At 39.3% G+C, this 15317-nt stretch overlaps 1 protein-coding gene across 1 annotated transcript; it reads left to right on the top strand.

Moving 5' to 3' along the window:
- Positions 1-1570: 1570 nt before the first annotated feature.
- On the top strand, positions 1571-14530 carry AGXT2 (alanine--glyoxylate aminotransferase 2). The gene is made up of 13 exons (XM_075526857.1): positions 1571-1646; positions 2069-2253; positions 2567-2690; positions 3819-3913; positions 5056-5149; positions 6227-6320; positions 7364-7464; positions 8559-8651; positions 9472-9604; positions 10290-10378; positions 11932-12081; positions 12443-12541; positions 14061-14530. Exons 1-13 carry the CDS (start codon positions 1611-1613, stop codon positions 14169-14171), a joined length of 1404 nt encoding a protein of 467 aa, XP_075382972.1. The 5' UTR covers positions 1571-1610; the 3' UTR covers positions 14172-14530.
- Positions 14531-15317: the final 787 nt, after the last annotated feature.

The raw sequence follows: 15317 nt of genomic DNA, 5'->3' as shown, positions 1-15317 counted from the left end.
ACCGGCCAACATGGCGAGGGGGCTCGGGCCGCTGCTGTGGGGGCGTAGCCGCCGGCCGGGCGGCGGTAAGGGACGGCGCGGGAAAGGGAGGCGGCTCGGCTGTGCCGGAGCCGGGCGGAGCTGCCGTCCGAGTCCCGGCGGGACGGGGCAGCCGCGGTTGCCCGGGCGGGCGCTCCCCGGGGCCGTGAGGGGCTGAGGTGGCTCTTCCCGCCGTGGGGGCTCGCTCCGCCGGGGTCTGCAGGAGCAGCTGCTGTGCACGCAGCCCAAAGTCCCCGCAGGCGTGGGCTGGCCGGGTTGGACGGGGACGGGGGAGGCTTGGGGGGGTCAGCGTATCTCCCTGGAAGCGCGCTTTCATGGGGATTTTTGATTGCAGCACCGCGTTTGTACATGGCGGGGAAAGAAGCACTTTCAGTGTAGCTGTAGATCCCTTTGAAAGAGGACCAAAGGCAGAATTTCTCTAACTTACGGTTTTTAATTAATATTTTCGAGACTTGAGTCTTGTAGATGATTAATTCATTAGTGCTGTAAGTGGTTGTAAGGGAAGTGGCAGTGTATGTAATTTATCCTGGGAAACTTTATTCTTCATTTGTTTACATTTTAATGTGTTTTAGAAATTGTTTAAAACCTTAGACATTTAAAAATAAATGTGTCGTTCTCGGCAGATAATGTTAGGGATGCAGAAAGAGTATGTATTTAAATGATAAGTTTTTCTGATACCTGCTTAATTACACTTCCAGTTAAATGAGAGGTAGGACAGTGTGAAGTTTTTAGGATTTTGGAAAGAGGATGGAAGGTGGCAATGAGAGGTGTCAGGGCCCTGAGCACACCTTGTCTGCCCTGAGCAGCCTCACCTGGGGCCTCTGCCTGTGCTCACTGCCCAGGAGCCCTGTTTCACCTCAGCCCTGAGCCTTCGGTCCCTGTCTCAGCTGTGCCATGGATATAGCCGTGCCACCAGTCCAGCCTCTGGCCCTGTCTCCTGCATGGACCTTGGACCTGTGCTATAACCTTGTTTCTCACCCTGTCTCTGGCCCCATCTGCTGCTCCTCCTGACTGGACTCCCTGGGTGGACCTTGAACCTGATTCATCTCCTCCACTTATGTGGGACACTGTCAATGGACCCTGCTTTGCCCACCTTGTTCAGGTCTGTTGGGACTGTACCCTGGTCCCTGAAAGCACTGCCTGTGCTGTGGTCACCCTGGGCTCCTGGCTCATGCACTTGTAGAGGATTCCTGCTCTTGCTGCTCCAGATAAGAATTTGTATTAGAAACTGATTTTTTTTTTTTAAGTATTTTTCTGTCAAAATAAAAGCCCATGTGAAACTGAAAGCTGAGTTTTAGCAGGTAAGAGAAGCGCCTTTTTTTTTTTTAATTGACATATATTTTGCTTTTACGAAGATATGTTACTTGATTTTTTTTTTTTCCCCCCAAGAAAATCTCTGAGACGAAAAAAAACCCACCTTGCTTTGACTGTAGCTTGTGTGTTCTGTGAACAAGCTTATTGAGAAACTCTTTCAGATGTGCACTTTGATAAGTGTTTGATAATTCTCTTACTATTTTGTAGTTGCCTTTAGGCAGCGGAAATGGAAAAGCTCTGTCTCCACACAAGCAAAAATGCCTCCTTGTGATTTTGTACCTGAAAAATATGAAGTAAGTCACTGTATTTAAGTATTACACTGAATTTAAGTAACACTGCATTACTAGATCTGAGTGATAGGCTCATCTGCTATAGTCAGTGCATTAAATATGATTATAAAATTTGCTTGTTTGGGCAAAAACCAATTGTGTTACAACCAGGATATAACCTATAGGTGTACCTGTGTGACAATTCTATAACTTATGGCTAAATTGTTGATTTGAAAATCTTTGAGGAAAAGTGCAGAACAGCAATCTTATTTCAAAAGCTGAGTTTCAGAGGTTTGTAACAAATTCTGGCACATAGAGGGTTCTAAAATCTTAGTTCTGTGAATAACCACTGCAGACAGCTGTGTAATCTATGTGATCTACTACATCTCTATTAGTCTGGATCTTTAGAAACCATAAACAGATACTGACTTTTTTATTCCACTCAGTCCTATCCGTATGAACGTATGCAGAAGATTCGTGAACAAAATATTTCTCCTTCACTGCGAATGTATTACAAGAAGCCGTTGTTGCTGCATCAAGGACATATGCAGTGGTTGTTCGATTATGAAGGACAAAGATACCTTGATCTCTTTGCTGGAATTGTCACTGTCAGTGTTGGTCACTGTCACCCGTAAGTTTGTTACTGTTTGATTTATACTATAAAATACAGGAAGGGATACCTATGTTGGTTTTGTTCTTTGTTAATCTGTGGCACTGTGAGACTAAAACCGGAATATAATTCACTAAGTGGTCATGTATGTCTTTTATTAAGGTCAATTTCCACTACATTTTGAATAATTCATTAATTTTGTCTATTTGTTCATCCCTGTGTCAAATGGCACAGTGTCTGCATTTTCAGAATTAGTAACATGTAGGTGTATGTATGTATGTGTGCACACGTGTGTTGAATTGAATCCCTTTGTCTCTTCTTCTGCTACATGCAGGAAGGTAACTATGGCTGCCCAGAAACAGCTTGCTCGCCTATGGCATACCACTAATATTTACATGCACCCGTCAATCCAAGAGTATGCTGAAAAGCTAACTTCTCTTCTTCCAGATCCACTTAAGGTACTTTGCTGCTGACAGGAGCAGGGGCTGGTGAAGGGGTGGTCTGTTTATAAGAAATATTTAATATAAAAATATTTCTTATATAAATGAGATCCATGATATCTGTGGAGAGAAAACCTGTATGGGGACTACAGACTGTCAGATAAAGAGAGCATGATGACTCAAGGCCTTTTCTTTAGACCCAGATGTGGACAAGCATAATATCCCAAGCTCCTGTTCTGTTTGTTCTCCTTCCAGTTGTCACTGTGAAGGGACGTTGCCAGTTCAAAAATTACTGAAGGAACTAAGACGATGTTAACTATTCTTATATGTAGCCAGCCTTAATTTCCTTGATCTCATGAAAATTAACAGTGAACAGTACTTGGCAGTACTTTGTGTGGTGAGGTTTACTGACATTTAAATAAATAAAGCACATGAATGTCACGTTTCATATGCCCAGAAAAAGTAAGAAAAATACTGTGTTTGCTTTCAGGTAAAATAAACTGGTCATAAAATGAAATTAGGTTAGCAGAAGAGTGTGATGCTATTGCAACCTTAAAAATGGAAGGAGAGTTAAAAAAAAAAAAGTAAAAATGTAAAGCATCTGCATAGTTTAAGCAGTGGAGAATCTCAGTCACTTCTGCAAATTGACTTTAACATGGGTGACACTAGCATTTGAGCTGCTTTCAAGTCTCAGAACTTGTATTCAGGATATCCCCTTAATTCTCACTTGCTCCCAATAAGCAAGCTCTGCTTACTTCTTGGGTTGCACAGTTGTGTGTGTATGTCACTCCTAGTAACTAACATGCAGGGACACCATACAGCCCTTTTTACCTGTGTGAAGGTTATTTCTATTCAGTCAGTCATGCTCACTTTGACCCAGACACTTTCATTTTTCTTTGAATCACAGTTCCATCTCAGGAAAACCTGAAGACTCCAACTCTTAAGGATTTTCTGTACTCTCCCTCAGTAGATCAGCTTGATCTTAGTCCTCATCTGTACTGTATGGGCAACATTAAGTTCATTACAGTGAAGTCACCTTGTGGTAGTGATAGGTTATAGCTCAAAAGCTTACTAAGTGACATGGTCTGATGCTGAACAAGAAGGTGGTGGTTGTGCGCTGTACTGATCCTAAGCATTCTCCCATAGGTGGTTTATCTAACCAACAGTGGGTCAGAAGCCAACGATTTGGCTATGTTCATGGCAAGGCTGTATACTCGTAACTTCGACATCATCTCTTTCAGGTAATGGTGATGGATCTTTACAAAACTCTTTTGTGTCTGTGATCAGTCTCTATATGCCTAAACCAAGAAATAATAGAGAACTCTTTAACCCCAGATCTGCTGAGGAGAATGCTATAAAATTATTTTATTTGACAAAGAGGAGAGAAACAGGAGTTGAAGATTTGATACAGTATATTAGGACTAGTTTACATACAAAACATGACCTGCAATTTTTGCTTTTCTTACTTAGAAAAGGGTCTAGTCTCTGGTTCAGGGTGTGCTTTGGTGGATCTTTGTTGAGGGCCAGAGCAGGCTTCAGCAACTGCTACTTTCTTCCTTCATTCTACCCCTGGAGTGCCCCACTTTGTGGGAGTACAAAGGTACCTCTGGAATAGCAGTGCAGTGAACAGTAGCAGGGAACTGCTCTGGCTGAAAGCTAACCTGGTGGAAGGATTTTTTGGTTTGTTTGTTTTGCTGCCTTATGTTTCTGCCAGATCCCTGAACCGTAGTTCACTGCGCAGGTATACAAACAGCTCTTCTGGCTTAATGACAGATGTGGTGCAGTAGTGAGTGCTGTGTAAGCACCAGCATAAGGAGTTCTTCTCTTTACTGTGCATCCCAGATGGCCTCAAATATTAGAATAAAAGGCCTTGTTATGAAGAGCTGTATTTTTCTGTTACTCTGGTCAGCAGAACGTTGGGTACTCACCTAACTTGTATATTCTCATTAATTAACTTTTGATTTGTGTATAAAACAGGCAGCAAACCACCATGTAGTTTAATGATTGGCAGCATCTGTTGGAGAGAGCAGCAGTTCCCAAGCTTCAAAGAACAGACATGTTTGCTCTGTAGGGGTCAGGTGCTACAGCAGAACTCGTGGGGCACTGTCTGAATTCCTGTTGGTTCCAATCATTGTTCTCTTCTCCTTGCAAACATTACCTCACAATTTTAATATTTGAAATTTCAGGAAAGCAATGCAGATGGGCAATCATGGATCTTCCAAAAACAGAGCAAAAAATGGCAGTAGGAATCTTCTTATTTTGAGTGTAACTGCACATTTTCCCCAATAATTTGTAGCTCAGAAGCATGCCTTCTCAGAACTAATATTGCTACAGTCTCTTCTTGGAAATGAGTGATGTTCATGTGCTTTGTTTGTTTGCACAGAGGAGCATACCATGGAGGCAGCCCTTACACGCTGGGATTGACATCTATTGGTCTTTATAAGCATGGTGTTGCCAATGGCTTTGGCTGTTCAACAGTGAGATTTTTATTATTTTTTTTTAAATAATCTGGGTTAAACGGTTTATTTGAATATTTCAACAATTAGTACGTTTCCTATCCTCAAAGTGCTTTATGGTCACTAACTAAACTGCAGTGTAGCTGTTCTGCTGCATAAGCACAAGAGCCAGAGTCCCCTTTCCTTCTCCGTATAGTTACTTGTGCTAATTTGGAGTCAGGACAGCCATAACGCAAGTGGTCATGATTTACAGTGCTTTAGTCATGCTTGGTGCTTGCATGGAAGTCTATGTAACGTGCAATATAATAATGCCCAAAACCCCTTTTCTCAAGTTTGTTTTGGCAAATTTGTGCAAAGCTGCTTTTGGCTGCTCTGAAGTACATCCTCCCCTGGAATGAAAAAAAACCACTCACCTCACCTCAGCGAGACAGAAGACATAGCTGTAAGGACGTCCATTGAGGATAAATGGCAATAGTTTTCTCCCTGCCCTTGAGCATGTCGGAATGACTTTCTGTCTACTGGAAGCTGTCACTGGCTACTCTGAGCTGTACTGGTGATAGCTCAGCCACAGCACTGGCTGTAGGAAGTCTCCTTTATAGCAGCCAACCTGGCTCAATAAATGAGTTGCCTGCTGATAAGTTTCATCAGCAGTCAGGATGAGAAGGCTGGAGTTCCCAACTTCCAGCTTGTAATTACTCTATGAGATCTGCCTGCCTTTCTGTATTTTGCAGATTTTTATCATATTTCAGATTATCGAAGTACTACCGGCAACTCTAAAAATGTTGCTATTACTCTTAGATAACCAAAATGGCCGACTAACTTAAAGAACAAAACAAAGGAAATCATCAATTGAGTGACTATTGCTGGACTAGTCTAAACTCATTGTTTCCAAAACTTCTGTCTCTATTCTACCATTCCTTGAGGGGGAAGTTTGGTACTGTTCCACAAGTGTTCTTCAGACAAGTTGTTTAACTAGGTATGCCCTTTGACTCTAACAGACTTTTTTCAGTTTTTTTCATTAGTCATCCCTAAGCATGATCAAAACATCTCTTAGAAAGGTGTCATCAAATCTGTAGCTATTTCTCTTATGCTTGACAGACAATGTTACCAGATGTTTTTCGTGGTCCATGGGGAGGCAGCCATTGTAGAGATTCTCCAGTGCAAACTGTTCGAAAATGCAGCTGTTCAGAAGGTTGGTCAATAACAAGAAAATATTTGGATTTTAGATTAGAGAATACTAGAGGGCTGTGGAAATAGGTTATATTTACATCCTCAAGAAAGGTAGACCTCTGGTTAAGATTTGCAAGGGCAACCAAAAAAAAAATTGCAGAGAACCTCAGGCACCTGCTTCTCACTGAGAAAAAATTTGGGCAGGTGACACCTCATATTCTCAGATTTCTTTTTAAAATCCAAGCCCTTGTCTCCAGCATTTGTCATGATCAACTCTGGAAGCTGTGGAACTCAGTTTAGCACATCTGGAAGAACAGAAATGTTGGCCGGTGTTTTCTGCTGTTTCTGAAGTTTTGACAGCTCTCCAGCTTTTGTTTTGGAATAATATGAATAGTAAAGACAACCTGAAGCCAGTGATAGGCAAAAAGTCTTTTATGAGGCAAAACATTCCATATGTAGCACAATGTGAAAGCTCCTCTACTGCTCTCCTGTTAACAGCAATTACAGTAATTTTTTGCCACCGTTTCAACAGGCACTCTTTAGTATTTTAATTCACATGCATACATAACAGACTGTTTTCTTTTTAGCTTTGCCGTCCCTAGTGAATGGAGCAGTAGCTATACTAATTGCTCTGTTCTTTATTTCAGTATAGACTGATACACAGCTGTATTCTCCAGAATCCTCATACCTGCACTAACTTAATGATTCCCTGTGTCTTATGCTGATGTTTATTAACCCCTGAGAAAATATCTGCTTATTCCTTCTGCTGATGTAGGTGATTTACAAACACTTTCTCTAACCTACAGTTTGCTGACCATGTGCAACACCTTATTGTCTGGCAGCTTTGCCTTGCTGTTTTGGAACTGGCATTCCTTAGAGTACAAATGCTTAAGAGAAAATAAGGAACTCCCTCCTTGAATGTTTAGCTTTTTATTGTGTATTTAAGCAGTGATATTTACCATGTGGTCAGATAATACATGTTGCTTAGATGTGTAATTTCATGTTTTGAAGCTAGTTTTGTGTAATTTTAAGTAAATTCCCTTTAAACTATTTCCCTGTAAACAGGTGTATGTCATGCAAATGACCAATACATTGAACAGTTCAAAGATACTCTGAATACCTCAGTGCCGAAGACAATAGCTGGATTTATCGCTGAACCAATTCAAGTAAGTAGTTTGCCATTTCTCAATTGTAATAGCACAAATAGTGTGAAATACTCAAACCTGATATTCTTTAGCTACATCCAAACATAGACTTCTGCTGATTTTTATTATTTTTAATGCCTTAAACATCTTAAATATTTGAAAGAATGGATGCACTGTCTTAATTTCAGCTTTTGTCACTGATTTCAATTGAGCTAGAATTTTGCTCATGAAGTTAAACAGAGAATCATGTTTAAACATACACACTTCTGCATTTAAATAGTGAGTATGGAGCATGCTATTGTTTAGTTTCTAATACCTTCTCCCAAATTTCATATTGCTTTTCTCTTTACTATTTCTGTAAACTTTAACTCAATCCCTCTTCCACCTCTTCCCAGACACGTTATCCACTATATTTTTAGCAGCATCCAGCAAGTGGTAGCCACAGGATTCATTCTCTTGGTGCTTCACCCACATTTCAGAAGTGCTGTATATGTGGTTCTTAAATAGGAAGAGTGGAGAATATATCGTGGGAACAGTAAAGGGAAGAAAAAAAATGTGAGAATTGTGACCACAGAGAAAATTGGAGCTGTCCTCTGTTTTTGCTGTCTTCTAAGCCTTTACACACTTCAGTCTTAAGCTGTTGCAGACCAGGTGTAGAGGGAATTTCTGATTCAAATGAAAACTATCAAGGTGAACAGAAATTGAGGACCCAGTGTTTTAAACAAATTAACCAAAGAAGGGACATGAACCCTCTGGTTAACTTTGTCATCAAACACAGTTTCTGGGTTTCTCAGTGTGTAGGTTTTCAAGGTACTTGTTTTGGCTGTTTATCTTTAATTGATTCTGTCTTACAGTGATCCAGTTTACAGTATGGCCTCATAAACATTTATACCAGCACAACTAATGGAACATCAGACTGCCCTGTGGAATGGGAATGAGTGACCTGAGCAGGAACATTTTGAAGCAGTTTCACTGCTGAAGCCAGAAACTTGAGACAACAGTCTTGCTATTACCTGAGGGCTGCTGGTATTTTTTGTTATGGTAGAATAGTCACATGGTGGAACTCCTGTTTCCTTGTCTGTTCCTGAAGACATTGTCTTTTTTTGTCTTGGCAGGGCGTTAATGGAGCTGTTCAGTACCCAAGAAGTTTCTTAAAGGAAGCTTATCGGCTAGTGCGGGAAAGAGGGGGTGTTTGTATTTCAGATGAAGTGAGTTTTTTTGACATAAGAGCTCTAGAGTTTGAGGTACTTCTGAAACTCATCTTAAAAGAATCCAAGTGAACGCAAACTGGAAGCCTGGAAATAATCTAAATTAAATGCTATACATTTCCTAGCTTAAGTTTAACACTGTGCATTTTTCCAAGCATAGGACCCTCCCAGTTTTTACTGTCTTTATTCTGCTATGTGGTATTCTGATTTTAGACACAGGTAACGTTAGTAGCAGACTTCAGTCCTTACCTTTTGGGAGCAGTAAATTTACACAAACATGCAGCTAATAAATGCCAGTTGTGATGTGAGGTGTGTCACAGTAACAGTTGCTCTTACGAGTGTTGTTGGCATACGTAAACTCTAGAAGGGAGTTGATTGCTGTACTTCTGCAAATACATTTTATAAATAGAATTTGCTTAGCTAAAGCTATTTTGAAATAGTAGCAAAGGCTTCAAAGTGACAGTGATACGTACCCCAAGCATTGCAGTAGTAGAAATCAGCAATCATGGGGTTGCAGTTTTGAAACGTGATAAGCAACTGCATTTCCTCTCCATTTTGAAATGGAAGCTGCTGCTTATTTGTGCATCTCACTAGGCCTAAGGCATAGTGCATGTTACCTCTTTCATATGCGAAAGAAAAAAACAATTACAATAAATAGTATTTTGTGCAAAGCCATCTGAATAAGGATCCTAATACAAGTTGACTCCAGATGTAGTTGCAGTTTAATGCAAATCAGTAACAATAGAAGGACAAGAAAAAGAAACCATATTGTAAAATGTGAGAAAGCGATGGGGATTTCTCTGGATTTTTCTTTTGAAAGGTACAGACAGGATTTGGACGGACAGGCAGCCATTTCTGGGGATTTCAAACACATGATGTAGTCCCTGACATTGTTACTTTGGCAAAAGGAATTGGTAATGGCTTTCCAATGGCAGCTGTTGTTACAACAAAAGGTATAAGTGTTCTGTTCTGCTAAGGATTAAAATAGAGCAATTACAAAATATATTATACAACAATTACTTACTGGAGAGATATGTGTTCAAACAGCTGAGCTTTATTAATAATCTTCGTCTCAATCTATCTTTAGACAAATGGATTGGATTCTCATTACTCACTTGTTTTACCTGGTGCTGTGCTATACCAGTGCAAAGCTTTATTTAAATGGGGTTAGTTGTATAACTGAAGCAGGGATGACCTTGTGAGTCATTGGTAGAGCTGGTAATAGATCCTGGAAGTCCTCACTGAATTCACCATTTTACTAATCAATTTACTGTGAGTATATAGGGCAGCATGCAAGCCAGCTACTTGATTCATACAAATGACTGGCTCAATCTAGTGAAGAAAATTTGTATATGTCAGTTTAAGGGGACAACTGACAGCATATGTTAGAAGTGTCACTTTTTTTTTTTTTTTGAAGTCTGTTTTTAGCATCTGCTAGACACTAGTTTTGGGAAATAGTCATATTTTGCAGAGACTACTTGCAGGAAAAAAAATTAAATCTTCTTATTGTGTTGTCTCCAGTACAATCAGGGTTGAAGCACAGCAAATTTAACTTAACTGTTAAGTTAAAGTAGATAAGTACTGTTACCAAGCGTAAGGCAACTGTAAGAGTAATCAATGCTGTTCTTTTTCTTTTAGAGATTGCAAGTTCCTTGGCTCAAAACCTTCACTTTAATACATTTGGAGGAAGCCCTTTGGCCTGTGTAGTTGGAGCTGCAGTTCTTGATGTAGGGAGAACGTTATATAAATTTATAATTCCACACTCTTTCTTGTAGCAAAAGATGAAAAACATTTACATTTATTCTTACTTCTTATAAAGTTATATGTGGGCAATTTTTTAAATAACTGTATAAAATGCATAAACAAATGCATGTATTATGCATACATGGCCAATGTGCCCTATATGTAGGAAAAAATAAATTCCTGGTTAGTTCCATTGCAAAATTTTCATCCCCCTAGCAAGAATAGGAGTCCTCTAATTATGTTTTCAGAATCATCTTTGTCTCCCTTACGTTCTTTACTTTGTTAATAAAAATTTAGGAAAGCACTTTCTCAAAAGCCTTAGCTAACTCTTTCATAGGACTACACAAATGTTGAGCTAGACCAAATTTATTCTGTGGAACACATGCTTAACAAAATGGTTTTAACTCCACTGCTTTTACCTTATGCCTAAAAAAGCCTTAATGACGAGATAGATAAAAATATTTAAGATTGGAATTCCTTCTGAAAAAAAATCCCTCATGAAAAAGACAATAGAAAAATTTGCAACATATTTCACTTATTATCCAGCAGAAAATCAGTCAGTGGACAGTAGCTCGCTATTTAATTTGCCTTGATCATGTACAGACCATTTTTCCTTTAATCTCACTTCATTACAGCAGACACCATTTCTAGTCATGTTACTTTCCTGAGTGCTTTGGAGTTTTTTTAAGCTATTTTATAAGACAGCTGATCATATAAATAAAAACATTTTGAAAAAAAAAAGTTTACAAATAAAGGCTGAACCCATGTTTGGGGCGCTTTTTGGCTCTGAAGTAACTTGGAGCCTGGATCTGAAATAAGTCCAATTTGGTTGTCAGAGTCAGGAAGAATAAAATGGAGTTGAAAGAAAAGAAAAAAAAAAAAAGACAATAAAAACGAGAAGCACCCACTTTAGCTACTGTAATTTTAGCTACTGTAATTGTATTTTTGGGGTTTTTTCATGTGAATTTTCTTAATGCAAATACTAAGTTCATAAAACAGTTTGTGTGTGTCAGTGCTGATAGCTGGCTGCATGTCAGAACTTTGATTAAGGAGAGCAGAGTAAGGAACAAAAAAAAAGATTGTGATTAAAAAGTATGGTGTTGATGAATCTTATTAAAACACTCAAGTTGTTTCCTAAAAGGCTGCCTAGTACCCATAGGTATGCCTTGTCAAATTATATTCTTCTCATGATACTGGAGAAAGAATTAAAGTATTTATGGTAAGATTTTGAAAATAATCCTCCTGGTCACTATTTTTCAGTTATGACTACATGTGAGTATGAATTACTGGATTATGTTTATGGAGTAATAAGTAAAATGTGAAAAACACCACACCAACATCGCAATATTATGTTCAGTTGTGCTCCGATGCCATTAGAGGATTGTACGAGAAGAAAAATGTAAGGACCGTAGCAGTGAAGGAACATAGTCTGCAGGGAAGCGAGATAAACATCATGGGTCATCAAGCTAAATGGGGATTAACTGACTGTATTGGAAGCTTTTCCTGCAAAACTATCATTGTACATCATTTTAACCAGGCTATTGAAGAAGACGGTCTACAAAAAAACAGTGAGGATGTGGGAACATATATGCTACTGGAGTTGGCTAAACTACGGGATAGGTACGAGATTGTTGGAGATGTCCGTGGCAAGGGACTTATGATTGGAGTAGAAATGGTGACAGATAAGGTTAGTGATTTACTTTTTTCCTTCCAATTTACAGTGCCATTGAAAGTTTTCTCGCATTTTATTTCAGTTGAAATAATAGGAATATTTTCTATTAAAAAACAGCTAGTGAAGTAAGAAAGCATTGCTCTGGCTAAAAATGAAACAGAACATTCCAGCATTTCAAATATTTCACAAGCTTTGAGTAAACAGTGACTTGTGTACCTTAATTGCATAAACTCATCTTAGAAAGCAGATAAATTATGCAGCTAATGTTTTCAGCAAGAGATAGGGGTGGGATTTATTGGAGAGGCTGAAATATACATTTTTTTTCATAGAACTAATTCAGAATATCTAAGTGAAGTTTAATGCTCACTTTCCTTAGGACAGTCGTCACCCGCTTCCAGCTGAAGAAATCAATCAGATCTGGGAGGACTGTAAAGACATGGGGGTTCTGATTGGCAGGGGAGGACTCTACAGTCAGGTACTGAACCTCTGGTTATACATAAAGCTTGCTTTCTGTCCTCGTGGACTGCATCCCATTTCCCTCAAGCTAAATTAACTTTAGTAAATAAACTAGAAAATGTATGCTCTTAGGAACTAGCTCTGTTTAATTTTGCATAATTTACAAATTGGGCAGGAGCTATTTGTTTCTTTTCAAGTATGCTGAACTAGCTCTAGGCTTGCAGTTTTCCTTTAGAGGGACAACCTCCCCTAGAAAAGCAATGTACTATAATGTGTGTAAATTAGAAGAAATCAGCAATATTCAGGTCTGCTAAGTCTTTGCTTCTGTTCAGGTTATCACCTGACCACAGAACAAGTTTGGTTTTGCTAGTTCTTTCATTCTGAAGAGCTGGTAGCATTCCACCTGGATGTTAATTGAAAAAAAAAAAGTTGTTAATAGCAAGTTCAGCAACACAGCACAAAAGTGAGAATTGCATGTGAATGGGCATCAGCCCACACCAATTGAAGGTGCACCATGCTGTACCCAGGGCACTGTGTCACCAGCTTCTTACAGCATGTGAGTTATTAGCAGAGAATTGCCTCAGGGCTGGTCAGGACAGTGAAGCCCTCTGACATCGAGGAAACAGCTTCTGTATGAGATAGACAAAGGATGGCTAAAATAAGTAGGACACTGCATCTGTCACCTCATCGGTTCTTCCACAAGTCACAGACTAACAGGCTGCAGCTCAGAGTCTAGTAAAATCTGATTGTGTCTCACAAGAGATATCTGTGAGTTAATCTGTTTATCAGTTGGGTGCTGTGGGTGGGAAAGACCGTTATTCCACTCTTGCTGCATAAAGTCCTGGGATATGATGACAGAAAAATTTAAACTGAAAGTTCAGGATTCTTAAAGTTAAATGCTCTTAGAAACATTATAATATAGATCAAACATTTGGATTTAAGAACCTAAGTTCTTGACAAGTTAAACTGTGCATATATCCCTTCCTGATCAACATGCATTGAAGCTATAGTACCCTAACTGAAAGTTAGTATTTAGTGATTCTTTGATAATACGTTCTCCCAGAAGCCTTAAAAAACCCTATAATATAACAGCAAATCAGCTGACATGATGGAAGAGGCTGCCACTCCCAACAGATATTACTTTTCCCTATGGCAAAGCTGCCAGAAAGGAAAATACATTTACGTCTCTGTTCTTTCTTAGTACAAACCCATCTAAGGTTTTATACTAGCTCTATCTGGAATAACAGCGCTACAAACATCATCTACTCTAGTCAGGTCTCTTTTGGAGGCAGTTGCTTTGTCACGAGAGTGGAGTGCAGAGTAAGATGCAGTCAAGTACAAAATTGCCTCACTTCAGAGTGTATTTATTGGAAGCCTCAGTCCCTGCTCTGCTGTTCTCCTATAATACTATTTTTCACACTTTTGGTTAGAATTTTTTGGGCAGAAGGTGAGTGCTGACCTAGATGGGCTGCTAGAAACTGTATTCTTTCCATACAATTTTAAGGTTGTTTTTTTTTTTTTTTCCCCTCTCTTCTCAGGCATTTAGAATTAAACCTCCTATGTGCATTACTAAAAAGGATGTTGACTTTGCTGTGGAAGTATTTCATTCTGCTTTACAGAGACACGTGGAAAGAGCAGCTGCAAAATAGATTTGTTTCCTTACATGAGATGCACACAGAACCCCTGATACTTGCCACCCAGATTCTGCACTAATCTACACTGGATAAGAAAACCATAGTCTGAAGACAAAATACTTGTTCAGTATCATAAGAGCAGTCTGACAGATTCAGTGTTTAATGAAGAATATGCTCTAATCTGTTTTGTAAACATAAACCACACCACTGTAGAACTGAACTGTATTAGCTGCACACTTACTCTAGCATTAGCAAAAAAACCTGTGATTGGAATAACTGTGTATCATCAGATGAAGAGGCAGACACACATTCATCTTTCATCTAGGAAAGTTGTAACAAAACTGGTAATTTTCAGGAAGAGTGACAGCAAATTAATAAAGTTGTTTTGGGGAAGTACATGCTGTTTGGACTTTGTAGCACCCATAGTCCCTGTGGGGGTGGTACCAGTGCTGCCATGGAGTGCCTCCTGCTGCTCTGGCCCTGTTCCTTTGCACCACAGCCTTTACTGTTGGTTCTTAAATAATGTTTTCACAGAAGCACCACACGTTCCCAAGTGGCTGAGTGTTGCTGTGCAGGGTAGTCCCCAGCTGCCTTCCACAGCAGTCACCACTGCTGCTGCTGCCCCCACCCCTGCTACCAAAACCTTGCCATTTATACACAATACATACAAGCATTTGTAAAACACAAAAATGATAAAGTATTTGGTTTTATTTAAATAAGAAAAAAATTTAAGTCAAAAAGTAATACTGCAGGGTCAAGTCTGTGAGATTTCACTTACATAAGCATAGTCAATCTCTGGCTGAGAACCGCTCTGAGCAGAACATAACTGGAGGTTTCAGACAGAGTTAAAAGTGTTTACCCTTACTACAAGGATACACTGTAATTAGAGCATGAAAAAAAATCTGTGTGCATACAGAAGTTGAAAAGTTTCTAATTACAGTAATTATTTGTATCATGGGGCTCTAATCCAGTCATCATCCTCTCCAAAATATGCTTTTCTTTTCCTCCTACTGCTTTTGGGATCACACAGCACACGCCTTAGTCATTTAACAAAGATGCAAGCTCTGGCTGGTGAACTAAGATGCCATGTTTCTTTCTTACATAATCACTTTTTTTAATGTTTTAGTTCATTACCTCCTCCAGTTTCCAACAAAACAAAGG

Source organism: Mycteria americana, chromosome Z (genome assembly GCF_035582795.1).
Source record: "Mycteria americana isolate JAX WOST 10 ecotype Jacksonville Zoo and Gardens chromosome Z, USCA_MyAme_1.0, whole genome shotgun sequence".
Classification (NCBI taxonomy): Eukaryota; Metazoa; Chordata; class Aves; order Ciconiiformes; family Ciconiidae; genus Mycteria; species Mycteria americana.
The sequence above is the reverse complement of the archived record's forward strand: the minus strand, read 5'-3'. Positions and strand labels throughout refer to the sequence as shown.